Genomic DNA, 25,680 nt, shown 5'->3' on the forward strand with positions numbered 1-25,680 from the left:
TCTTCCGCACCACATTACAGATACTTCGAAATACTGGCTAATGTCTAATCATGTCATTCAAATGTAGTACTAGGACTCGGTAAGATGAGCAGGATTGGCTTGGAAGCTTTAGCAAGATACACTCGGATACGGCATTTTAGAACTGCAGTCTGCGTCTTGTTTGTTGCAGAAAAAAGAACAAAATGAGGTCCCTGGGCAATAGCGACAAAATGACGACAGCGTGTTTGAGAAGGCGCCTGTCGGGGCCGTGTCCTTTCTCTGTTGATGTTGCTCATGCTTACCTTACCTACGAAGTACCCTACGGTCCCTGCCTCCTGTCCAAAGTGATGATACGGCACAGGTACTTTGTCATCGAAACATCCCTTGCCAACACCATACTCATAGCTTGTAGACACCGTAATTGACACCTAGTGAACGGAGTGTATGATTAAAAACCCTTTCATCATCACCTTTTTCATGATCACAAACACCTTTCGGTCTTGTCTTTTTAACCTCCTGTCATGATGGTTTCAACACCAGAGACGATGCTCATCCACTCGATACGACGCTACTTCGGTACTTTCGCTACTAAGGCAAGTAATAAAGTACCTCACTAAGGCAAGGTACGGAAGCAGCGTTCGCACTGCCGCCGCTAGCTCAAGGTTACTCTTACTCTGCCCGACTTTGCAGAAGGCTGGAAGGGGGTCACTGGCAAGACTGAGGAGTTTCCTTCAGAAATTCAGGCGCATTGAAAGAGGCGGGATCCAACAGAAGCACCGCCCTCGATTCACGCCAGCCTGTCCGTTACATTTACAATAACATTAATCTTTTTCTCTGGATCCTATACTCTTATTTCTCTGGGGCCTCCCGCGACCCGCCCCTCAGCTTACAGACCAGATAGATTGCATGTACGTACGGATACACACCATGGTCGAGAAACCAACGGCCTCCCATTAGATGCCTATGCTTACTGCGGCGAGAGAAGATATCCTGGATCAGTTGGGCAACCATGCCTGAACTGGCGCCGGCCCCACGATAATTTGCACGATCTCGCATTTCAACCCTCCCGCCCTTAAAGAGGAACACCATGCGCCTGGACAGCCGCAGCAGGAAGCCCTCACAGGAAAGGTTCATCCGAGCGCTGCAACGAGGGTCTTCCCGGCGTCGCGGCTTGGAACTGAGGTCATGGCCACGGTAAGGTACGGGTCCATGCCTGGGTAGGTAGTCCGAATTGATGGATCCATTGACTCTATGCTTCCCAGCCTTTGCATTCCACAACCCCATTCTCCCCCCACACCCATTCATTCATTTGCGAACACAAGAAAAAAGACGTCAGTCCAGCAAACCAACATTGGAATGTCACAATTGTCTTTAACGAATGATTTGCAACAGCTATTCCGTTTCCGTCTTCGTCGTCACGAGGCAGATAGGACCAGAGACATTCCAACCTCAATCGGATGCTTCTACGGCAACACCCCCAAAAAGCTTCATCTGACAACCTCTTCTTTTTTGCTCTTTGCGATATTCTTCAGCCACTACAAACGATGCAATGTTGTGCCCTAAGAAAAACGACGTTGATCAGGCATGTCGCCTGCTCTCACCTGACTACCTGACCCGGGTTGCACAATGTGCCTTATTAAGAAGCAAGGATCAATAGCAAACCCCCTAGGACCCGTTCAACGAGCATTGCTGCAATGCGTTCCGGCTCCGCGTCTCTCTCGAGGTGCACACAACAAAAGCGCTGTATCAGAAACTCCCCAGTGGCGAACCTCATTGGCCTGTCGCCCCTTTTGAGTCTGCTGTTCCCATGGAGTCTGCCTTTTGGGTATCCAGAATTATCACGCATCATCCGTCAGCCGTGAGCATCAGGGGCCCGGCTGCTACTCGGCTCCTGCTCACCTCTTTTCAAAACAAGAAGCAATATATTAGGAGAGTCTGAAGATAACCCTATTCCCAAGTATCGAGAACCGAACAAAGCAAGGGCGCGGAAACAGTCCAGGCTCCTGTTGAAACCCCGTCTTTGGGTGTGCCTGGTGTACTAGTGTGCCGACAGGACCCTCAGCGAGACGAGGGGCAATTAGGTTCGCAGAGTCTCTGTGCGCCGAGCCAGTCCGCGACATTTCGTCTCATGTCTCTCGCTTCCCGTCGACTCCCGTCCTGTTGCCCGGAGCGTGGGTGCTGGTACACTGTACTGTACTGGTGCTGGAACGGTTGCGGGAGTCAGTGACAGCAATGCCTGTTTATGCAACCACCCTGAGGCAGCACCGCTAGTCTCTACTTTTCTTCACGGCAATCTTCTTACTCGCAAAAGCATCATCCGGCGGGCAGTTCATTCCGTAAGAGCGATGACTAGGTAAATGTCCTTGTGACAGCGTCTCTGCAGCGTTGCTATTCGTCGACGGAATATCAGCCTCTCTGGTCACGCTCAGGAGGCCTCTACCCTATCGTATTGCTTTACGACGGTCGCCTTCGTCGCCCCCGCTCCTTGACGACCTATGGTGTGGAAACGACCAAGGTCGAATAGGAAGGCCGTTCGGCCCGGTCAACGTACGGCCAAGCGGCCAAGCATGCGGTGAGGTGGGTTAGGCATTTCGTCAGCTTCCGTCCCGTTCGGAGTAGAGCGTTTTCTTTCCCGCCTCGAAGGAAGGGCTGAGCGGCCAAGAACGGCGTTTCCATGTGGGGTTCATGGCTTTAATTCTCAACGGTCAAATCACGATGCATGGGAACCCTCAGACGCGTGGAAGATGCTACGCCCCTGAAGACGGAGGCCTTTTGATCTTTTGCCACATCGACAGAAAGTGGACAATCGTGACTGGCATCAAAAGGCTGCTGCGGCGTCGCCGCCAGTGAACTACCTGGCCGGTACATGGGTTTCTGATGGGCAGTAAGCGGTCTCCCTCTCTAGGAGTATCCCGCCGCAACTCGCGAGGGTCGGTGCTGGATTTCGTCCTGTCATTGGGAAGAGGAGCACAGGAAGCGTTTTTTTGCGTTCCCGCATGTCGATCTGGAGCGTTGCTCGTCTCCAAAAGGGTTGAGGCATCATCCAACCACAACGTTTTGTTCGATGTTGGTGACAGTGAGCACAGCCCCCCTTCAGACATGTGGTCCTCCGCCTGCGCCACGGGGTTGCAGAGATGTGCTGGGAAGTTGAGAACTGGTCTGTGGGTTTGGCGATCATGGAAAGTTGATGGTGTACTCCGTAGTCTACCACACTTTCGAAGGGACTCGAGCCCGAGTCTTCGGATTGGTGCTTCAACTTCCAGGCTAAGAATATGCGGATGAAAGCTGATGCAATGAGGCACCAGCCACACCATCTTCAGCGCAAAGACCACCAACCACCGCCATGTGCAAGCTTAGGTAAGGCAAGAGCTGGCAGCTTTTCACCGCCTTCCGAATTAGGTCTCAATCGGTAGATCTCCAATCAAGCGCGTCAGGTTCGTCATCGATTGTGAGAGGGTTGCCTCTGTGTCGCAGAGCCACGAACCCAAGCCTCCATTGCCGGAGCTTCGCCAAATCGTCACAACCTTGTTGCAATCCCCGCTGCATCACACAAAATCAATCACCATGGCGACGAAGAAGGCTACGAATTGGAAGCTGTGGGGGAAAATGCTGGTTGGGTATGTTGAGACTCTCGGAGGTTTGCGGCGAACGACACACTGACAGAAGGGCACAGCGGCGGAATCTTTTGCGTGGGCGGTCCGGCCTTCACCATGTGGGTGTCGCCGACGGAGGAGGAGCTTTTCAAGAGATACAATCCTGAGCTGCAGGCGAGGAGTCTTGCGAACCGCGAAAAGACGCAGGAGGAGTTCGACCAATTTGTCACGAAGCTGAAGGAATACTCCAAGTCGAACAAACCGAGTACGCACATGACAACTTAAGGTTATGGGGTCATAATGAAGCTAACACAGAAAACAGTTTGGACGGTACGAGACGAGGACATCGAGAGACAAAAGCAGGCACGCGTGAATGAGCAGAGGAGGAGAGAAGCGGATCTCAGGGCGCAGCAAGCAGCGATGCGCAAGGAGGAGAGAAGCGGATCTCAGGGCGCAGCAAGCAGCGATGCGCAAGGAGTCGGGCATGTCGGATGACTTGGACTGATGTCCCGTCACTCTACGACGGACTGTACTATATCAATGCGGACTCGGAGGGTCTGGGAATACGCCATTTTGGCTGTATAAGAACGAAAGATACCATGCCGACCTCTGAGGGTTGCTTTCAGGCGTTTGAGGGCTCAAAGACATTTGGATGAAATTGACGAAATGCGCGGCAGCGGTGTTGTGTGCTTAGAATCTAAGTCTCGATCTTGAACTGGAGATTGAGTTGTCACAGTATGCATCGAATCAGGAGATGGTGATTGTCATCAACGAAGAAAATCAACCTCCTTCAACAATACTCGAGAACGCAAGCCGAAAAGCTCATCATTCAGCCAGCCCCACCTCGCTCGGTGAGCCGTCGGTGAAGTCGAAAAAGGAACGTACCTCGGCACATACTATTTCCGCAAGCGAAGGGAATTCTTGGCACGCACAAAACCTCCATCATTGCATCACCCTCATCACGCAAAGCTCAAAGAGCCGGCTTCAGCCTTGTGGTAGATGATTAACGTATAACAAACGAGACGAATCGTGGTGAGTAGTTGCCCAGTAAATTTGACTCTCATCCGGCCTGCACACACGGGACGGGAGGGAAAGAAAGAGGGCGGGGGGAATATGCGTGTGGTCGTAGCTCCCGTCCTCGCCTGAGGGGGGGTCGGCCGGTTGCTGCCCGCCCGGGTTTTTCCCACCTCCATACCACACATTTTTGCTAATTGCCCTGGGACGACCGCACAGCACCAGCTTCCTTTCCCCCACCCGCAAAACCACCACGTCAAACCGTCCCTCTCTCCCTCCCCTCCCAAACTCGTCAAATTTCGAGCCAATCTGCCCACCATGTCGGACGTCCAGGAACGCCTCAAGAAGCTCGGCGCCTCCGCGCGTATCGGTACGTTGTATCTGTGTTTCTCTACGCTGTCGTAATGCTGTCGGTTTTGAAATTGGTAGCTAATATCCGCGATGCGCAGGGTATGTTTGAACCTCCGAAAATTGACCCCTCATTTTTTTACCACCCTTCCCTCACCGAGAGATCGCAAAATAGTCAAAAGACAAAATTGCACACAAAGACAACTCCCGAACCGCTCGTCGCGAAATGTTCAAATTCTATACCAGAGGAAATGATGACTAACGTATCGATGCTTCGCCCGACGATAGCGGCAAGGGCACTCCCCGCCGCAAGATGAAGCGTGCGCCCGCGCGCTCTGCTGCCGACGACAAGAAGCTCCAGGCTGCCCTGAAGAAGCTCAACGTCCAGCCCATCCAGGCCATTGAGGAGGTCAACATGTTCAAGTCTGACGGCAACGTCATCCACTTCGCTGCTCCCAAGGGTAAATGACCACCAACTACCACCGTCACCGACACACCCTGCCCCGATACATACACCTCTGCCTCCTCCACGAGAGGACAGCTCTCCTACCCTCATATATCTCCCTCGTCGCACGAAAGAAGATCTGGACATATGCTAAGATGAACCCTTTTCCAGTCCATGCCGCTGTCCCCGCCAACACCTTCGCCATCTACGGCAACGGTGAGGACAAGGAGCTCACCGAGCTCGTCCCCGGCATCCTCAACCAGCTCGGCCCCGACTCCCTCGCCTCGCTCCGCAAGCTCGCCGAGAGCTACCAGAACATGCAGAAGGAGGGTAAGGACGGTGAGGAGGACGACATCCCCGACTTGGTCGAGGGTGAGAACTTTGAGAGCAAGGTCGAGTAAGCGGCAACCAATTTTCAAACTGAAAAGAAAGGATGAAAATTTGCCGAAAAAAGATCAATAAAAGTAAAAAAAGCTCCCAAACCAAACGGTGCCCATTCTCCGACTACTTCTATATCTTGTCATGGAGTTCGAGAGAGAGAGAGAGAGAAGAGAGAGAGATTTTTTTGATCGAAACTGCCCTGGGGTTCCGTGGATTGCCTCATCTATAAACGAGCGTGTGGGTTTTAAGGAATGGGAAAAATTAACGAGATACAAAACTTGACTTCCAACGCATTTCGATTCGAAGACGCTCCAATGTGTTCCCCGGCGGTTGAAACTGTGTGTGTGGATGTGGAGTGTCAAGAGGCTGAGAGAGAGGTAGACTCAGGAAAATGCGTGAGGCTTGTCGTTCATGCCGGCCCTGAGGAACACTGAGGTCTCGACAAAGTGAATGAATCCGTTTATACTCATAACGTTATGAGATGATGAGTAGATGAGGAGATACAAAGTGGAATCGCTTGATGTCCTCAATTGCGTCGCACTCATACGCCCAAGCATCCATGCCACCGTGACGGATCTCATCCTACAACCTCGCAAACTTCTCATCCCCAATGTTAACAACCCACCCCGCCAACGCAGCCCTCCTAACAGCCTCCTTCACTTCCCTCCGATAAGCAAGCATCTCCCCGCCCTTGACCTCACCATACGTATCAACATCCAACGCCCGCCGCAACAACCCCTCAACCTCGTACTCGTCATCAAGCTCTTCCCCAGCTAACCTATCCGCCACCGCCGCCGCGAGCTCCCACATCCTCCGCCTAGAAACCAAACTCGCGCCCCTGATATCGAACGCCTTCCGCCCTTGCAGCACGCCGCCCATCGTGCCTTCATCCACCCGGCCGTTCAGAGTCCAGACGGCAGCGAGATTACTAGCCGCAATCTTATCCGCTCCAACCCGTTCCCTAACACTCCGTTTCGAAAACTCAAAGCCTCGGGTCGTGGAGCGTACCTCGAACGGCGAGAACCGGTAGCCGCCCTTCCACTGCGTAGTCTCGTCCGCCGCGGCCTTCATCCGTCCCCTCTCTGAGAAGGCGCGCTCGCAGCCTGTGGCGGAGTACTCCGACTCTGGCAGGATAAGGGAGGAGATGTACGCGTTGGCTGGATGGATTAGAAGGGAGGTTAGCGAGGCGAGGAGGGAGGTGCACTGTTTGAGTGCGAGCTTGTCGGAGCATGATTTGGAGGTTGTCGGGGGCGCGTCGCCGCGGGCTGGTTTGCGGCGGACGATGCCTAGGTGGGAGAAGTAGGCTCTTCCTGGGAGGGGGGTCGACTTTGTGTCCGTTGTTGTTGTTCCGGGCGCGGGAGCGGGAGTGGTGACGTCCGGGGAGGTTGTGGATGAGGATGAGGATGGGGGCACTTCCCAGGGTGAAGCGTCTTCTTGCGCCGCCATTGTGAGTTCCATGCTTGCGTCGCCGCAGGGGGCTTCGGAGCAGTACATGTGCAGGGTGACGTCTTCTCTGATTGCAAAGGGTTGGGGTGAAGCGGGGGAGACGGCAGAGGGGGAGCGTCTGGTGATGATTTCTGAGGTAGGGGAGCTGGTACCCTGCGAGTAGGTGTCGCATTCGTCTAGGAGATGGCGGTTGAAGGCGCGGATGGCGAGGACTTCGGCGTGCCAGTCGTGGAGGGCGTTTCCTTTTGCTAGGGGGAGTTTGCTGGCTGGGAGGCATTTCATGCCCGTTCTGCGGTAGGTGTTAGCCAGGTGTTATGGGCGAGATTTATGACTTAAAATGAGGTCTGATATTGCTACTGATTCTGGAAGCTACGAGGAGGATGGTTCCTGTAGAACATTGTGATATAGGCAAGACAAGATCCAACGTCATAAGTATGTACCAAATGAACCAACTACCGCGTAGACAATCCATATTCGCCCACACGATATCATACATATGGCCATCTGACTTACGCGAGTGAGAGACATGTCAGAACGCCATCTTTCTCGGCGACGATGCCGCTCAGGGGAACCCATTCATGTAGTCCGTTGTCTCTAACCTGGGGCCTGCGTTTTGTAGGCAGTTTCTTAAACTGCCGCAGGACAACATCTGCAATCTCATCGGGGTCGGCTGGCATTTTTGACGGCCGTGGTTTTCTCATGAGCGGTCTCGTCGCCCTCAGACAGCTTTTCATCACCGGATTCTTCTCGACATTTTCTTCCAGGCATGAGCGTGTGTCGTCGGCCACCGTTGACTTGAAGTTGCGGGTGGGCCTGTTGTCACACATAAGCCACACTAAGTGCCCACGTACCTTGTCTATCACATCCACAGATGTGGCGCACGGCGGATCGTATCGGCAATGGCTATCTCCACGTGACACTCGCACCAGCCTACGAATGGACCCACTCTTTCTCCCATCCGCGTAGGGTTGACGCCCACTAGGCTATTCTACCCTCCCACGACGAATTTCCGAACCAGAGTCGAAAATTGTAGAATCTCGCGAAGAGTGCCAGCCTGGTCTTACCCTCCCCTTCCCGAACCCTTTGACCTCATCGACAAGTCAGCCAACGTTCGCATTCAATACCGCCAATGTACGTTCAATAGATAACCCCCTCGTCCGGTCGACCCTCGATTTTTTCTTCCGACTGCTGGCCTAGCGATTACCCAGCACAACGCGACTTCGCCATCAACGAAAGAGACCGCTTTCCTCGACAATCTTGCTGGGCCAGACGAAGAGAACGAATTGAGGGTCGATTCCAGGAAGATATTCCGAACTTTTCGAGGGATCGCTTTCTGACTGATTTTTAAAGATGCGCACGTACGACGACACGTTCTCCGGACAGAGAATCTACCCTGGAAAGGTACGATGATGACAACGCCACCCACCCCTCCCTTCATCTCCGATATCATCTTTCCCCTAGTCGATCGAAGGAACTTGCTCGAGGCATGGCTGGGCAGTAGGGAAGCTCAACCCCAGATGGAAGAGTAGGAACATGAGGGGCAACGACTTGAATGAATGAGCAAGCCAGGGGGGCCGACGATTGATCGACGGGGAAAGGGAAAGATGACTGAAAGGAGACGACTTGATGGAGGAGGCAAAGACACAAACACACATGGGAACAAGACGCTGACGAGACTCTGATGATACAGGGTAAGCTCTATGTCCGCGGTGACTCCAAGATCTTCCGTTTCCAGAACGGAAAGTCCGAGTCCCTCTTCCTCCAGCGCAAGAACCCCCGCCGCATTGCCTGGACCGTTCTGTACCGTCGCCAGCACCGCAAGGGTATCTCTGAGGTGAGTGCCAACCATCGCGACGCCGGACGGGGTCATATTTGAGATTTCACCATCTCGTACCCCTCCACGCGTCGCGAGCCTCAAACCCCCCCCCCCCCCCCAGAGAAGCAAGATGACTGACCCCAACAACAGGAGGTCGCCAAGAAGCGCACCCGCCGCACCGTCAAGGCCCAGCGTGCCATCGTCGGTGCTTCCCTCGATGTGATCAAGGAGAAGCGCTCCATGCGCCCCGAGGCCCGCTCCGCCGCCCGCGCCGCCGCCATCAAGGAGTCCAAGGACAAGAAGAACGCCGACGCCGCCGCCAAGAAGGCCGAGAAGGCCAAGACCGCTGCCGCCGGTGGCAAGAAGGGCCCCATCGCCTCCAAGCAGGGCTCCAAGGGCGCCGCTCCCAAGGTCCAGGCCCGTACCCGTTAAACAACACTTCTTTTTCTAGTCTTTCCGAGGATGGGGAAAAAATGGGTTTTTGATATGGATGGGGCTTGTTTCTCTCTTGACATGATGAAATAAAAAAAGAGTAAAAACATTTCTCTGTCGAGACGGCGTGAGGCTGGTGACATGCGGGAAGCAAGAGCAAAAGACAAGAACGGCCGAACCCAACCCCGGCCGAGGGTTTCTTTCCCCTCCCGGCTGGTGAGGGGAGGACCAAACTGTTTTCTAAGAGAGAAGGGAACGAACGCTTCTGACAACAAACGATGTGGGCACAACACGACCAGGTTCAAAACTTATTTGGAGTCGAGGGTTCATTGTGCTTTGAACGGGACTTGGGGTTCTATAACTACACAATCACGGTAGCACGGAATTGCATGGAATTGTCCCACGGGGGATTCTTACCAACGTTTTGATTCTGAATTCCCTATTCGGTGATTCGAGCCTGTTATGCTTCGAACCATGTGATTAATGATGTTGTTTCTGGAGCGTGACATGAGTAAAGGTCTTTCTCTCTCAGTTTCGAGAGGGGATACATCGTAGATCTGAGTCCTTCTCCACGAGGCTGACCTCTACTTCCCTCGAGACGTCCGTCCCCTTTACCTCCTTTCTCAGGCTGCAAAAACGAAAAAGTATCAAACTTATTGCGTCTCCTGTTACAATGCCATCATATACCCAGCCCCCCCCCCCATTGAGAATGGAGAGATAGTCACAATCCTTCGATTCCACGGCTTCACACGCTCAAGATTGGGACTCGGAGCTTTTTCCAGACGATAAACGTTCTTTAGCCTCAACCCCCTTTACCTATTCCGCAACAGTATAGTGGAATCATCCAGCTGTTGCTGTCCATCGCCGAAACCCGTCTAGTAGATGGATCATCTCAAACAAAGGACATGAAGACCAATAGCCGAGTTATAAATTATATCAAAACATCGTAAAGACGATTAGTAATAAACATTCATAACCTCGTCTCCATAATCTCAATTCAACTTGCAAAAATAGTTGAAACTTGACAGTGACTTCGTTCTCTACGAGAACACATTAAATATGCACCTCCATCGAGATCGGTCATTTCGAATCATGGTACTCGCCGTTTACACGCATCATTCCTGCAATGGGAATAAGATGCACATATAACTTATTATTCCTTACACAGTCCCGGTTATTAAGTGATCAAAACCATTCTCAACGTGTGAAGAGACATCCCGTTCCTCTCCATCACTTCCTTCTTCCCCCGCCTCTCTTCGCGGCAAAGTCGCATCTCCGAGCCCCGCTACCGAGACAAATCCGTTGCTCTACCGAGCTCTCCAACGGCGTCTTACAATGACACGTGTTTCAACATACAGCACAGCTCACAATACAGCTATTATATCATTTAGGATCATCATATTTCCCAAGGAAACGAATATACGAGCCAGACGAGACACGAATGTGACCAAATTTCATGAACCATTCATTTTCTTCTATTTCTATAAAGTGGAAGAGTATTTCATCTCTGAAGAAACCCTCCTTCGTCTAGCGAAAGTTCAAAATTCTATGAGCTTTTTTGTTCTAAACGCGTCGAAAGCTTCCTTGTCTTCCTCCTTTGTCTATAAAGAAAGTCCATGTCTTGGTTTTCTCAAGGTTCTTGAAGGCATTCATTTCTCATCATCAAAAAAAGAGAACCCGCCCAACGCAAAATTTCATTAAATCTTTAGTAGCACAAGGCAAGGGACTCTTTACAGAGCCTTGAGAACGGGCTCAGCGCCAGAGACCTCGAGGCCCTGGAGCTCAGTCTCCTTCTCGGCGTAGACGACCTTGCCGTGGTCAATGACGATGGCGTAGCGGGCAGTGCGCTCGCCGTGGTTCCAGCCGATGGAGGTGGAGAAGGCAGCGTTGGCGTCGGAGGCGAAGACCTGGGGTGGTGATGTGTTAGTTGGAATTTTTTTTTCTTTTTTGGTATTATGACAAGTGAGATTGCCCGACGGGATGGAGGAGGGGGGCCACGAAGGCGAGACCGCGGATGAGGCGACTTGGGCGTATCGTGGTATCATGTCGAGACTCTTGTTACCCCCCTTGAGGAGGGGCAGAGTGGGGGGTGGGGGCCGCGGCGTTTATCGGAGTCGGTGAAGGGGTGAGCTCCACGGAAAGAGGGGGAGGGGTAAAACAGCACAACAGCACAGCACAGCTAGAGCTGCTAGCTGAAGCAAAAAAAAAAAAAACAAGGAGACACGACAGCAAAAACCAGACGGAGACAGGGACCAAAACTCACAATGAAGTCGTCCTTGATGTTGTTGGCCTTACCCCAGCCGGACATGACAAAGGGGTCGTTGTAGGCGAGGAAGATGACCTGGTCGACGCCCTTGGCCTTGAGCTCATCCTTGTGCTCAATGTAGCCGGGCAGGTGGGAGGCGGAGCAGGTGGGAGTGAAGGCACCGGGGATAGAGACGATGACGACCTTCTTGTCCTTGAACTCTGTGAGAGGCAGTCAAGTTAGCCACGATGGTCTTTGGGTCGTGATGCTTCAATTGAGAGAGACTTACCCTTGGCGGTGTCGTACTTGATGGGGATACCGCAGACCTTGAAGTCGGCAGTCTCCTCCTGGTGGGGGATGTACTGGAAGGCAACGCCCTCGGGGAACTGCTCGCCGACCTTGAGACCAGACATTTTGATGATTTGGTATGGGTGGATTGAAAATTGGTGGGAGAAGAGACAAGTTGGAAATTTGAGAGGAGATAGGCAGAGTGTTTGTTGAAGAATGGAAAGAGGAAAAAGAAGATCAGATAAAGGAAGGCAGGTGAATTAGTAGTGGGCGGGATATCGAGGGATCGCCGAGTCAGGGTCCCAGGCGCAATTCTGCGAGCTTCCAGGGAAGTGGAGCTCGTGATGATTTGTATTTGAGATACGGATACTACGCTCCTTAGGCGCGGGGCGGCCACTCCTTCCTGGGACAGCCGGCCGCGGTCCCGTCGCCTCTCACTGATTGCCTCATTGCCTCTTTTTTTTTTTCTCTTAGTCTTCTGTGACGAAATACAATTGGGCAAAAAGTGCGGACCACGGAGACCTACCGTTGCACTAAGAAGAGGACTCGACGGGTTGATTTGTCTCGGAATTCTGGAGAGTTGTCTTGTTTGCCCGCTTTCGCTTTGGAGAGCCATGCAATAATACAAAGTATCCTTTCCCCCGAGGAGGTAGGTAGGAGATAACAACAACAGCTTTCAAAGTGACAGCAGACAGAGTAAGGTATCCATCCACAGGGAGGAGGTAGGTGATAGGTACCTTGAACTCTGATAACATCAGCAAATGCGCACCCTTTCGGCCCACAGAGTGACATGACGCAAGACCGGGAATTTATGCCGCGTCCGTTTGGGCTCCGATCCCCGGCCTCTCTCCCCCGGTGGGGGGCGACAAGGGCCCTCTCGGCCGTCCGAGCATCCAGCCTGTCGGCCTTCTACCAACGTCCTTCGGAGTTACTGTGCCAAGAGCTTGAACTCTGGGAGCTTTTGTCATCATGGCAAGGTCCGGGTGCTCAAGACCCGGCGTGACACTTCTGATGTTAACTTCTTTGGCCTGCAGGACTGTACGTGGTACAATTCGGCGAGCATGTGCTTGTCTGGATTTCCGTGACTTTGTCGTCTGAAGAACCGGCCGCCGGGACCCAGGAAAGTCAATCGTCCGGTACCTAGTTCACAACGCCAGAACGCACTGCATGTCAGCGCGGCTCTGTGTGGGAAGGTAGAAGCCGCGCCGGCGTCGGCCGTTGATTGACACTGCTGCGCTTTTGCCGAAAGCCATCCGAAATGTGAAAGACTCATTATGCTCGAGCCAGCTTTGAATTTCTCAGCTAGAGATGAAGAAGTTGAAAAATCAGAGCTATTGCGCCTCATCTGACGTCGTTCCGTGAGAGCATAGCCCGCGGTGTTTGCCAAGGGCGCTGATGACAGCTGACAAAGGCCGAACTCCTGTCAGCCTGTGCCTGTGATTGGTTGCATCGTCCGTTGCTCGTGTCCTCTTCCAACATGACTGACATGTTCAAAACTGCTGTCCATTGCCACGGTAGTAGCTCCGTGACTCCAGGCATCATCACTGAACAAGTTGTATTGCTTGAATCATGGCCAGCCAGGAAGAAACCAGACCACCATTTCCGCCTTTCACCGAAGAAACCGCGAGGATCAAGGTGAAGGCGGCCCAGGATGGATGGAACTCCAAGTCCGTGCCCCTCGCCGACCGAAGCAGACACCGACTGACATCGCTATAGAAACCCCGCAAAAGTGAAGATGGCTTACACCGTCGACTCCATCTGGCGCAACAGAGACACTTTTCTCAAAGGTCGAGATGAAATTGAGCAATGGCTCACCAAGAAATGGGAGAGGGAGAATGGTTACCGGCTGCGCAAGGAGTTGTTCGCTTTCACCGACAACAAGGTAAGCTCCCCAGAGTCACTGTTAACCCCGCAGCTGTGGCTACGCCTCAAGGAGACTACTGATCGTCGAAATAAGATTGCCGTCCAATTTTGGTACGAATGGTATGATGAGTCGAAACAGTGGTGGCGGACGTATGGTCTCGAGGACTGGACCTTTGCTGAGAATGGGCTTATGCGCAAGAGGCAGATGAGCGGGAACGATGTCAAAATTGAAGACGCGCAGAGGTGGTTCCGGGATGGCGTTGACGTGAACACCGTTGACATTTCTGAGAGGGACTGGTAGATGGTATCCCCTGAGCCAAGACATTGTCTGAACTGGAAAGATCCGAATCCTTCCCGTAAACTAGTAGGGCATGACTTTCAATGGCTCGTGCTGTGGCTCATGTTCCTGGCGGCAGGATTTTTGTCTCGAAGTAATAAGTCCAGACTTTTGACGGCTGACACTTGTGCGTCTATTGGATAGATCTATCCAGTGTTGAAATCAGTGTCACAATTATGCCGCGATGTCTGGTGGTTTGTGGAAATGTTATCAATCAGACGAGGAGCGAGACAGCCACAAGACATTCCATCAGAGTAAGACATAAAAATGGCCAACACGCCGCCCACGAGGAATTCGCACGTTCTCCACAAGGTGGGAAGTGCGAATGACTGTCCCCTCTAATTCTGGTAGCCAAGCACCTTGGTCAGAACCCTTGGGCCAGCACATGGACGGCACGCTCCTGACATTGATGGAACCCATCTCGCCATCGAAGATAGGAAGGTGACTTAGGTCATGGTCCACGCTAGAGAATTTTCTTGGTTTCGAGTAAAAAGACGTAGGGGAGAGTTAGCGTCGTGTGGCCTAGGTCGCTAAGAGCATGGCAGGAGCTTGACGCCACGACCCAGAAACTGCAGAGAGGGTGAAGAGCTGGGGGGAGAGAGCGGCCCTTGCGCGAGGACTAGATGATGGTAACTGGCAAACCATTAACCCTGGTCGACGGTTGGAGTCGATAGATGAGATCGTCCGAACCTGGTGTCGTTTCAACCAAGGCCTTTGAGGATATCAAGAAGTGTAGCTTCACCTGAAGCCATAGCAGAAAGAGCAGAGACGGGCTGTGATGAAAACCCTCAGCCTGCATACGATGACGCCGCGTTCAGAGCAGTCACGAACACACACACACACACACACACACACACACATACACACAATGCCATTTTGCGGCACGATAGGCGAGCCAATACCTTGTACAGGACGCAGCTGGAAACATGCCCGGCGATCTGTTCCTCTCGGGCCGGAAGCAGCGTCGCAATCGGGTAACGTGTGACGTTTGGCTCGGCACAGGGGTTCTAGCCACTGGTTGGGCCGTCCATCCCCCTGGAGGGGGTTCGCTTCGAGATGACTGCAATGATTTGCGCCAGGGGTGTTTTCAGCTTTGGGACCTGAATGGGATGCTATCTTGTCCTCTGCATCGACAACTGCTGCGGTGCGACGGTGAGGTTGGAGTAAGATGTGGTCTTTGCCATGCTGCAGATGGCCGATTCGCGGAGTAGAGCTACTGGAAGCTGGCTTGATCGGATAGCTGGCTCATCGACGCTACACAGAAAAAGGCGCTGCTCGGAAAACGGTTGGCCCAAGTCTTGAAAGGGGGGTGGACGGCGACACACAAAGATTGACCTCGGGGCGATGGCGACGGCGACCATGGTCGGGGACACTAGCGAGCCCGAATAAGCCGAGGTAGTAAGTAGACCAAGGCCTTTGGTGACTTGATTTGACAGACTGGATATGAGGTTTGCTCTAGGTAGGCTGACACGGCTGGCTGGACTTTCCTGGATGGTGGGTGACGGTGGGCGAAGTTGAGAAACTAGGATGGGGTATCAACTGAGCGAAGGCTTGATTGGCCGTTGGTGTAAGCAGGGATAGATTTATCGATTGGCGAGAAGACATGATCGAGGCGCCCCTTCTTCACATTCTTCGCAGGGATGGGTTGAAGAGGCTAGTCGTCCCGATATTGTTTCTCGCCTTACCGATCTGGTTCGCTGATGAGGTCCTTGACTAGCATGGCGACCAGGCAGGGGAGTATTAGCATGAGGTGATAATATGGCAAAAAGCAATTGCTGTTTGGGGCTTGTCAAAGGTGGTCGACCTTGGTGGAGAGCATTCGTGTAAGTAATCTCGTCTGATTTCTGGGATGTCGTTGGAGTCGTCTGATCAAGTTTGCGACGAGAAGCAGTTTAGATGGACGTGTTACGTAAGTCGAATCCTCAAGTTTCCCAAGGAACCTCACCTACGAAAGTCATATGGCAGGTGCGAACAACCTGGAAGGCATGGACACAGAGTGGGAAGGAAGGAAGCATCGTCAATCGATCTTGGGAAACGAACGCGCACAGACCATTGATGCAGGGGACCCTTCCAGTAGCTTCCGGCCTACAGAGTACAGTCTACTACGTACAGTATCACCACCACCACTAACCCCTTGCCTCTTTTTTCTCCTCCGCCTCCACCTGGGCAGCATCTTTGTCTTTCTTCTTCTCACCTTCATCTTTTCTCTCTCCCCGGTCGGATGGGGACACTGATTTCTCATCAACCAAGCAAACGCCAGGCACGTCTCTCAGCAATCCTGCGCTTGTGTCGCAGCCCCACCGTCTGTTCACAGCTTGCCTCACACCGGATCAGTTCCTCCTGAGCACCGTTAGGCGAGTGGCACACCTAGACCCAAAGTCAAACTTCACTTGAACTAGGTATCTTACGTTACCCATCAGTACCCTTCACAATCCGACTTGATGGGCTTTAGGGATGGGGACTAACGGACTGCAGCCTCCCCAGTACGGAAGCCTTTGCCTGGTCCGTTGATGAATTCAGCTCCATGGAGAACAAAGGGAGTCCTGCCTCGGCCTCTCGGACCCGGTCTTCGTCTCCGGCCACCACCAAACGACGACGGAAAGTATGAATCTGTGAGGCTTGATGTGGGAGGCGCCGCCTGCTCTCGTCATGGTCCACCTCCCTACGGCCGCCTCCGACGCCTCCGTGCCCCGGGCCCGGTCCTCTGGAGAAAAGAGAGAAACGAGTCCAAAGGATTCGCCCGTGCCTCGCTCGACCTGAACCAATATCTGTTGCTAGCAGTCGTGTTGCTGCTACAACAACTTGAGGCGAAATCAGCACCCGAAGAACATTTGACGATTGTCATTCAAGGCATCTCTCATCACTGTTAGACCAGTCTGGAAAACTCCAGGCCTTTAGGTCTCTTCTCCACGCTCTCCTCTTGCCGATCTCCTGCAATCTCCCACGCAGTAGGTATTCGTACCACCCAATTCTGCACGCTGCAGTGTCGATTTTCCCCAAGCAGGCATGCAGGGAAGACAAGCCCAGCTGTGAACTGTCTCAGCCGAACAGACGCTCCTTACTCGTTCAGGAAAGCCTCGATGCTAGTGCCGGGCCACTCCACCAATCGCCACGATGCTGCAAGAGATCGACAGTGATTTCGCCGATTCGGGAGGTTCGTCACCTATGGCTTGGTAGCAGGTCTGCAATGGGAGAATGGGGCGCTCTTGAGGCGTCCGGGCAATCGATAACGTCGTCACACTGCTGTTTGCTCACTCGGTCCTCGTTTGCCTTGTCACCATGGCATACCTAGCAACTTGGGCTTCCGCCTCGCAAAGCTCTGCAGTTCCTCGTATTGATCAAAATCAAAACAAGGACCACAATAATGCAAGGCGTGGCAGGTAAGCAAGGGCTCGCTGCGTAAACTCTGAAAACCAACGATGCGGATGCTAGCGCCATTCATGCTTCTTCTCCTCCATGCCCATATGCAACCACAGCCATGGTCATGTCTCTCATTGTCCTGCTACCTTATGCTGCTTACAGAAATTCAGAAACACAGATAGTACGCGGTACGTCGCCTCCACCCTCACGCGGGTGCGCTATTCCTTCTGCGTCGTCCTCCATGCCTGCCAAGTGTGCCTCAATATCAGCATCACCAAGCAAGTCCGAGAAGAAAGCACATCCCTGCCCACCATGTCGTTCCCACCCGTCCGCATTCCGCAAGGAAGCAACAAACGTCTGGACGCCTCACCCATCCCAAGTCCCAGTGTCCCACAGGGACCCCGGCCAAGAGTCGATTTCGCGCTTTCTGGATTGGCCCAGCTTCAGCCCTCTCCGTCAACGGAATCCAGTCATGGCCAAACAAAGTAGTCTTTACGTCGAAATGTGTGTGGGGTCTAGCCATCGTCCTGCAGGTACTCCAAGATATCTGGACACAGGTTGACAGGCACGCCTACGCCTGCCTGCATTTCTCCTCCCACTGCTATATGAGTCTCCCCGTGCCCTCAACCGGTTCCCCCGTTCCTTCATCTCCAAGCCTGGTTGTGTTCTTCGCTGCCCCCAGACCCTTCCACCCTTCCCGCAAGGCGAGCACTATTCTCGACCGTGCAGTAGCTTGTAGTTCGTTCCAACCCTATCTTAAGCCCAACACTACTCTCTTTCCATCACCTTTGTCCGGTCTTACTCGTTGAACGTCATTCCTGGACCTGAATACTACAGCTAAAAGGCGGCCTGTTTCGACCAAAAGTTTTGGGTATCCGCTCATCTTCAGTATCCTAGAACCTAAAAATCACCTACTTCATTCGCTTCTCCAACAAGACTGCTGCGTTCCGCATCACTTCTATCAAACATTCAACCATGGGTCTTCTACCTCTCACCTACCGTCGACCGGTATACGTCAGCAACACCAGCTCAGCCCGAGAGAGCACTTCAGATGTATCCGAAAGCGGTGATGAAAAGCAGAGCAACACTTCCTCATCCTTGCGCTCCGGCAAGTCTGGGAAGTTGCAGGGCATCCCGGAGTCGCTCACATTCGACAAGATTATCAACGGTGGCACCTGCCCTGTAAGTTGCACCCATGACTTTGACTCCATCCAAAATACTGACTCGGCAGCCCTGTACCGTCCGTGACTTCATGAACTACTTGATCTACATCGAGCATGCTGCGGAAAATCTTCAGTTCTTCCTCTGGCACCGGGACTTCCAGAAGCGCTTTGGGGAAGCAAAGACATCTGACATGTCTCTCGCCCCCGAGTGGACTGAAGCCATGGAGGCCGACCTACTTCAACGCATGAACAAGGAAAAGTCTCAGAGGATGCGCAAGAAGCCCGGTCAAGAGATTTTCAAGGGAACCGATTTCGAAAAGAAGGGCGCCGCCGCCGGCATCGTGGAAGACTCTAGCAACCCCTTCCACACCCCTCCCCGCACCCCAAACGACCACGAAGGATCCGTCTATACGGGATCTCAAGGCGTGTCCAACGCCGATTCGTACCGATCACAGGCCAGTGATGCATTCGCCGCCGTGGGTGCCAAGCAGCCTTGTAAGTTGCCAGACTCGAGAGGTGAAGATCATTTGCTGATGTATCTTAGTCACCATCCAGCCATTCCGTGAAGAGATTGATCGAGTTATCGCCACGTACATTATGGAGGGTGCACCGCGACAGCTGAATCTCTCGGCCAAGGAACGCGATGCCACCCTTCATGCTCTCGCCTACACAACTCATCCCACTGCCTGCCGCTTGGCTATCAAAGTTATCGAGAACTCTCTTCGCCAGCAAGCTCACCCCAACTTCATCCGTTGGTCCATCTGCAACGGTAACCCCGCTCGCGTCTTTTTCGCCCGGGCTCTCGGCGTTGGTCTCATTGCCATCGCCTTCGTCGTTGCCATTTTGGTTACTCTCAGCCGTGCCGGCCGCGGATGGCGAGCTCTAGCCGCTATCGGATGGGTTCTGGGCATCTCTACCCTGGTCGCAGCCTACAAGGGCATGTGTGTTGTCCTACACGGTATGCACCATCGTCACGTTCGTCCCTGGGAGCTCTTCGTAGACGAGGAGAATGAGGATCGCAAGACTTCCTTCGACACGTTTGGATCTAACAACAGCTACGAGTCGGAGCCTTGGGTTATTAAGTACGAGAAGCGCAACATTGTCCGCAAGATCTTTGACCGCGAGGTGTGGATTGAGGAGCCGGCTCTGCGCACTATCCAGGACACCATCTTCCTCCAGGCTATGCTGTGCGCCGTACTCGTGGGCGGTGTCTTCACCGCCATCTTTGTTGCCATTCCCAAGCATGGGTACTTTTGAGTGTGTCTTTCCTTTTCTGAAACAGACAGCTGGGACAGCTTGCATCACAGAGCTTCTGTTTGTTGGTAGCCTTAATAGGTATAATTGGGTATCTTGAGAATGCTTGGAACAGACGAAGAGAACCAAAATACCATTTTGCTTGGGCGCGGCGTCTACGGTGGAGAAACCATGTTTAGTCGTACAGCTTTGTATGTATAACACGTAAGGTAGTTGTGCTTGGAGTTATCAACTTTCGTTTACTTCGAGGGGCTCTTGAACAATTCCATGTTCATTGATTGTGAGATCTACCAAACGGTACCCCTTTGGAAAGTGAATTTCTGCCCTCGATGTTTGTTTTTGCACGTGTCGCAAGGAAGAGGAATGTGGTATCGTGTCTTGCTTGTGGTGAATGGGTCGAGCTGGGTTTGGTTCAAGACAGAAGTCTGCACGGAGGATGTCTCGCTCTGCAGGGCTAAGGTAGGTGGGTACTTGAGGTATGGGTACTGGGCCCAAGTCATGAAGTGAGACATGGAGACTTGAAGGGGGGAGCGGGCACCAGTTGCTTTTGCTCGGCCGAAAGTATTCCAGAACCTGGGTACCTTAGATGACTTACCATTGATACTCGATGGCTTCAGGTTGGCAAAACTAACACTCAATGTGAGAGATAACGGTAGCAGAGGGATTGGAAGGGGGCAATAGTCGCCAAAGGCACAATTACGGAGCTGACATACCGAGTTCCTTAGTTAGGTGGTTAGGCGAGCTGAGGTGAGCTACCTTGGTGAAAGATGCTTCGTACTTCTTAGGTCTGCTGCTGCAAATAAGAACTGAGGATATCATGTATTGGAAGAATCAGTTTAGAAGAATAGCAGTAGTACATGTGATAAAGGTATTGATTGAAGTGATTGTACTAGCCTAAGAGATAGGATTAGCAGAACCATGAATTTCAGGAAGCTCCAACCTCAGGCTCTGGGGAGTCTTCACCTACTTGATTCATGGAGTCATGTCTGTATGTTGTTGATGATCACCAATGGGCAACCATCCTCGCTGGATTGTCCGGGCCGGTACGTGCCTGGTCCTGCCTGTATACTCACCCCGTGGTCTATTCACCTTGTTGTATATCTATCCCTGGAAGGTAGTTTTCAGTCCAAAACCTGAGGCTAGAGAGGGTCTGGTCATGGGATCAGACTTCGCCTTAGACTTTCTTCACTTTATTCTTTCTCTGCGGTCCACAAAATCCATTGTCTTCCTTCCCAACTCCATGACACCAAAAGAAAAGACGATTTCATCATCTAATTGTCTTCCGGGAGGTTTCCGTCTCGCCAACTTTACAGCTTCGCGTCCTGTTGCGTCTCCAGTCGCGATAGTACAAGAGCGATCTATCAAGAAAAACTTGTAAGCATCTCGAGTCCAGATTCCCTCAGCGCCATATTGAGGTCACTGACAATTTGGTCAGCTCAATTATCTAGCTTCATACCAGTCACGCCAGAAATCCCATCGGACTGAGGAGAGGAGTATGTATTTATGACTGCTTGGTTCATCATATTTGCCCGTCGCCACCTCCCTAACTTTTCCGTTCAAGCTAACTTTCTTCGCCGTTAGAGAGCTAGTATTTCGCGCTTCGAACGCCAAAACCATGGCATCCAATCCTAACCTCCCGCTCGCCCGAGTCATTCTTGAGAAACAAGAATGGAGCCTGTGCCCGTGATCCATTTGCCGCGAAGAGATCAAATGACCAGTCGGATGTTCAGGCGCCTAGAGTCATGCGAGTCGCGGCGACCGAAAAGCGTGGAGAGTTCTGCCTCAACTTCTTGGGCTCCCTCTTGATAATCTTGAACTGCATTCGCAAGTTACTTCACTCCGTTGTCGATGGACATGATTTTAGGATGCTGACAACATGACTGGTGGATAGCTTCAGAGGAGATGGGATGATGGGCCGCGCATCTTCCATGCTTTATGCTGGATAGCGCTCTAGCATGGAAGTTTCGCTGAGAGATCTGTTGTTCAAGTTACGAAGGAAACGCTGGTCTGAGATGAATTGCACGATGCGTTTGAGCGGGGGTTAAGCTCATTTCTATTCTCATGAGTGAGGGCGTCATGGCTGTCTCGTGACTGACACCGAGGAAAGTTGACTAGTGCAAAGTATTTTAACTTGATAATGAAGTCGCTAGTCTATCGCTAAATATGTGTCTGTTTCAAGAAGAAGGAAGAGTGTATGTTGTCCTCTCCTTCGGGTGAAAGGAGGAGTACCGAATCCGCTCTGTTTGAAAGCACTGAGATGCGCCTGCGTCTCGAGGTGTTTTATATGAGTATTTACGCAACTTAGTTGCAGCAGCAGACCTAATAAGTTACAAACACATTAGAACACTATTCTCTCTTCATGTCTCTACAAAACTGAAGGCAACGAAGAACAAGGAACACAAAGGTAAGAAATGAGGAGGGGAGACAGTACCTGTCCGCCACGACCAGACTTGGAATCACTACAGCACTTGAGCGCAGAGCAGCTCTCGCCCTTGTCGCCGCCCTTGGAACACGTTCCCGCCTTTGCGCACTGGCGGGTCTCGAGGAGGGAGGGGAGATTGATGGAGTCGAGGTTGCTTGGGACGGCGACGGCGAGGGCGGCGAAGAAGGTCATGAGGACTGTTGAGGCGCGCATGTTTAATATGGGGTGGTTCGGCTTTGTTGAATTTGAGTTTGAGAGGCTATGCTAGGTTGCTTGGAGTGACGATGGTGAGTTGATGACGAACGTATGATTATGACTCTGATTATGTTGGCTAAAGGATGGTCTTGATAGTGTTGGATGTTTAGGAATCTAGTGAAGCGGATCGCAAAGTATGAAATATGAGAGGTTGACGGCAAGTTATATATCACTGGACCTTGGTTGACCACGCGTGGTTTGCGATCGACTCACATCATCCCATAAGAGGCACCCAGCCCCAGACGGGTGAGAATGTTTGATAATCCGTAGGCGAGGACCGGATCCAGACTACTAGGTGAACCGGTCCCGCTCATCTAGGTTCTGTCTGGTCTGATCTCGTGCTAGCATTTCGTCTGGGAGGAGATCCGGAGTCCTAGGTTGTCTCTGTATTTTCGACGCAAGTGTTCGAGAACGAGTCGGTGTACCTGCCCAGATCATCATTCTCCCCCTTGCCGAGGTGGACTGCGCATGAAGGAAAGTCCGACCTGTTCGGAAGGCATCACGAGTGTCACGAGTCAAGGTTGCTGCCTTCTGAAGGCTACCTTGGAGAGGAATTTCGAAAAGTCTCCGGGTGGTCTGGTTAGCTGGGTGTCATGCTCGTCTCGTGAGATAAGTGAAGTCCCGTCCCAAGATTTGGGTGAAGTGATTTGGCTGACATGACTTGGCGCGAGTGTGTCTCGTTTCAAGGCATCCTGGACGGTGAGGGTCGAGTCAAGGTGCCGCGTGGTAGGCCTTGTTCCTGACGCATGGGAAGCAAGGCGCCTGGCACGCGTCTCCAAAGATGGAAAGGAGCTGTAAAAGACAAAAGCAGGGGTAAGGTGTTCATCAGTTTATTTTAGGGGACGGTACCACTTAGTCGTCTGATGGTTCGTGTTCCTCGTTTTTTCCGACCGGGTTTTATGTGACTGACTGGTCTGATGTATTTGGCATTTTAGACTTTGGGCATCAAAACCTATGTGCTTCGTGAGTCTGCATCTGGTACCTGTCTGTGCACTCGTTTGGTATGGTCTTGTTCGGATAATGCTGCCGTAGGCGCGCGTACACCATCATCTGCGAATCGGAGTTGCTTATGTACGGGGTGCGATGGAGCTGCCCGGAATCTGCCCATGGATATCTAACCAGCACTATACCCTTGGTGGGGAACGCGTGGCGATCGACAGTGCATTTCTTCGAGCCGTTGTCGTTTATTATTGATGTATCTTTGCTGTGAGAAAAGCATCGCTTCTCGTGGGTTCAACAAGGAGACGCGGGACATACGTAGATGTTGTCGGTCAATGAATTCCGCGTCCTCCCAGGCTCTCCTGTTGCCATTGCCGCATCAGGTAGTCGCTTCTCGTAAACGGCGCGTCTGACTGGTTCAATGAGAGTTCCGTGCGACAGGGGTTTGCTCTGAAAGACCCCCCAACCGAACAAGAAACGTCCACAAACGGTGACAAATGACCACATGCGTAAACCTTTTGTACTATCTCTGACGGGTTCCCTAGAACATTGTTCCGATTCTGTATAGTAGTTTCGACGATGGGGCTGACTTGCCCGTGGGATAACACCGGCGGATGACCACATGCCTCAGTTCTCTAACACAGTCCGAATGTCGCCCGGTGAGGGAGGCCCACTATTTGCGGCATTGCCCCAATGTCTGGAAGCGGACGGGCTCTCGCCTCGAGTTTCCCTGCGTCAGCCGGAGTTATTACTTGGGGGACGTCTCAGTTTCACGTCGTAGAGTTTAGACTTTCTTCAGGTCTTTATCTTTTCCGCCGCGAGGAATCCTTGGAACGGCGGGAAGTATATTTTGGGTTGGGAGGGAATCAGATGGGTCGTGTTCATGCATGATCAGTGTCTCTTTCTTCCGTCTAGAGTCTTCCTTCTCCCGAGACTCCTCGTTAAAGGTTCTGCTTGCTTGACTTTACACACCATGACTCAAAAGACACGACTATCTGAACTGACACGTTCATTACAGTAGGGGAATCCTCTGTCATCTGCTCTCTACCTTAGCCCACGATGGCAATCTGCCTGGATGAGAACCTTCGTCTTGACTAATGTCCATAACATGCAAGCCACTTCTTATGGAGCCAGGAAGCTTCGTCGAAAAGTTCTAGTCATCCGCGGATCGGGCGACTCTTCGTGTTGATCAAAGCGACTCTGGAAATGAGGCCAGATACCATGCTACAGAGTGGGCTGTCTCCCCTCAACGACGCGAGGCTTGTCACTACCTTTTTTGTCCATAAAGATACTCTATCAACGGAATTATATACTTACCTATTGGGTTTCTGTTCTTTCCTGCGCCGCGATGCCGATGGAGGGCCACATCTTTGGCGAAATCAAAGTCATCAAGGGTGCCGACCAGGTTCGAACAAAATGGTGCTAGGAAAGCAGTTAAGAACACGTTCTACAATAGTTAGGGCGGAACATCTTATTGATCGAGCCCAGAGCTTCCACCCGTCAGCGTATTTGCCGTCGTTGATATCTTTCTTGCTTTGAACGTTTTCGAAGTCGCCAACAAGCAGGTTTTCCCACCTGGGTCGTGGTCCAGGCAATTTCGTATCTTCGCCATTGCATCTGGTTGTTAACTTCGAAAATTAGACCTCCCGCGAAACTTTCACGCTACTGTAGAGGGCCAAAGCCTGCGGGTAGGTTTTTAGCATTACCCGACTAAGCATAAATCTCCATGTCAAGCATGTATGCTGTGGCATCTTCAGTCATGTACCTTGGATGCAACCTAAGCTCTGTCCAAAGATGTCAGGAACATCATAAAATCACATCAATGTGAATGCTATCTTAATCGCCACCCCGCTCATCCTCCAGTACCAACTCAAACACCAGTCATCACCCAGCCAAGTGGGTGACAAAAGAAGACGCCGGTCAAAGCCAGAGTGCAGCCCCCTGCCTGTACTCATACCCTTCTTATAGGACTTCACTATCCCGTACGTCCAGTGTTCAAAAACATATTCTCTACGGAACACATTACGAAACATAATGGCAGGAACAGCAGTAATAATAGCAATGGCAGTAATAGTTATAGAGAGAGTCAGGGTATTAAGT

General features: G+C 52.1%; 8 protein-coding genes across 8 annotated transcripts; 5 read left to right on the top strand and 3 right to left on the bottom strand.

Annotated features, from left to right (window-relative positions):
* Positions 1–3,543: 3,543 nt before the first annotated feature.
* BDP55DRAFT_731189 (assembly factor cbp-4) lies at positions 3,544–4,067 on the top strand (the record flags this gene model as incomplete). Its single annotated transcript, XM_060579784.1, has 3 exons — positions 3,544–3,596; positions 3,653–3,837; positions 3,895–4,067. The coding sequence occupies 3 exons, from the start codon at positions 3,544–3,546 to the stop codon at positions 4,065–4,067; spliced, it is 411 nt and encodes a 136-aa protein (XP_060426690.1).
* An 837-nt stretch (positions 4,068–4,904) lies between these two features.
* Positions 4,905–5,780, top strand: BDP55DRAFT_557917 (nascent polypeptide-associated complex subunit beta; the record flags this gene model as incomplete). The annotated part of the gene is made up of 3 exons (XM_060569744.1): positions 4,905–4,963; positions 5,223–5,395; positions 5,551–5,780. The coding sequence occupies 3 exons, from the start codon at positions 4,905–4,907 to the stop codon at positions 5,778–5,780; spliced, it is 462 nt and encodes a 153-aa protein (XP_060426691.1).
* A 562-nt stretch (positions 5,781–6,342) lies between these two features.
* On the bottom strand, positions 6,343–7,883 carry BDP55DRAFT_695927 (adenosine-deaminase; the record flags this gene model as incomplete). The annotated part of the gene is made up of 2 exons (XM_060577527.1): positions 6,343–7,495; positions 7,720–7,883. The coding sequence occupies 2 exons, from the start codon at positions 7,881–7,883 to the stop codon at positions 6,343–6,345; spliced, it is 1,317 nt and encodes a 438-aa protein (XP_060426692.1).
* A 328-nt stretch (positions 7,884–8,211) lies between these two features.
* Positions 8,212–9,874, top strand: BDP55DRAFT_672324 (ribosomal protein L24e). The gene is made up of 4 exons (XM_060575524.1): positions 8,212–8,337; positions 8,557–8,607; positions 8,897–9,040; positions 9,173–9,874. The coding sequence occupies exons 2-4, from the start codon at positions 8,557–8,559 to the stop codon at positions 9,452–9,454; spliced, it is 477 nt and encodes a 158-aa protein (XP_060426693.1). The 5' UTR covers positions 8,212–8,337; the 3' UTR covers positions 9,455–9,874.
* Positions 9,875–11,184: 1,310 nt separating this feature from the next.
* BDP55DRAFT_695929 (redoxin) lies at positions 11,185–12,112 on the bottom strand (the record flags this gene model as incomplete). The annotated part of the gene is made up of 3 exons (XM_060577528.1): positions 11,185–11,361; positions 11,718–11,920; positions 11,989–12,112. The coding sequence occupies 3 exons, from the start codon at positions 12,110–12,112 to the stop codon at positions 11,185–11,187; spliced, it is 504 nt and encodes a 167-aa protein (XP_060426694.1).
* A 1,444-nt stretch (positions 12,113–13,556) lies between these two features.
* On the top strand, positions 13,557–14,151 carry BDP55DRAFT_557987 (uncharacterized protein; the record flags this gene model as incomplete). Its single annotated transcript, XM_060569749.1, has 3 exons — positions 13,557–13,654; positions 13,704–13,869; positions 13,945–14,151. 3 exons carry the CDS (start codon positions 13,557–13,559, stop codon positions 14,149–14,151), a joined length of 471 nt encoding a protein of 156 aa, XP_060426695.1.
* Positions 14,152–18,522: 4,371 nt separating this feature from the next.
* BDP55DRAFT_557983 (uncharacterized protein) lies at positions 18,523–19,967 on the top strand (the record flags this gene model as incomplete). Its single annotated transcript, XM_060569748.1, has 3 exons — positions 18,523–18,729; positions 18,779–19,205; positions 19,255–19,967. The coding sequence occupies 3 exons, from the start codon at positions 18,523–18,525 to the stop codon at positions 19,965–19,967; spliced, it is 1,347 nt and encodes a 448-aa protein (XP_060426696.1).
* Positions 19,968–22,254: 2,287 nt separating this feature from the next.
* Positions 22,255–22,745, bottom strand: BDP55DRAFT_770753 (uncharacterized protein). The gene is made up of 2 exons (XM_060581097.1): positions 22,396–22,745; positions 22,255–22,283 (listed from the first exon to the last, which is right to left on the bottom strand). The coding sequence occupies exons 1-2, from the start codon at positions 22,597–22,599 to the stop codon at positions 22,266–22,268; spliced, it is 222 nt and encodes a 73-aa protein (XP_060426697.1). The 5' UTR covers positions 22,600–22,745; the 3' UTR covers positions 22,255–22,265.
* Between the last annotated feature and the right edge of the window lie 2,935 nt (positions 22,746–25,680).

This window comes from Colletotrichum godetiae (assembly GCF_030913485.1).
Source record: "Colletotrichum godetiae strain CBS 193.32 chromosome Unknown BDP55scaffold_36, whole genome shotgun sequence".
Taxonomy (NCBI): Eukaryota; Fungi; Ascomycota; class Sordariomycetes; order Glomerellales; family Glomerellaceae; genus Colletotrichum; species Colletotrichum godetiae.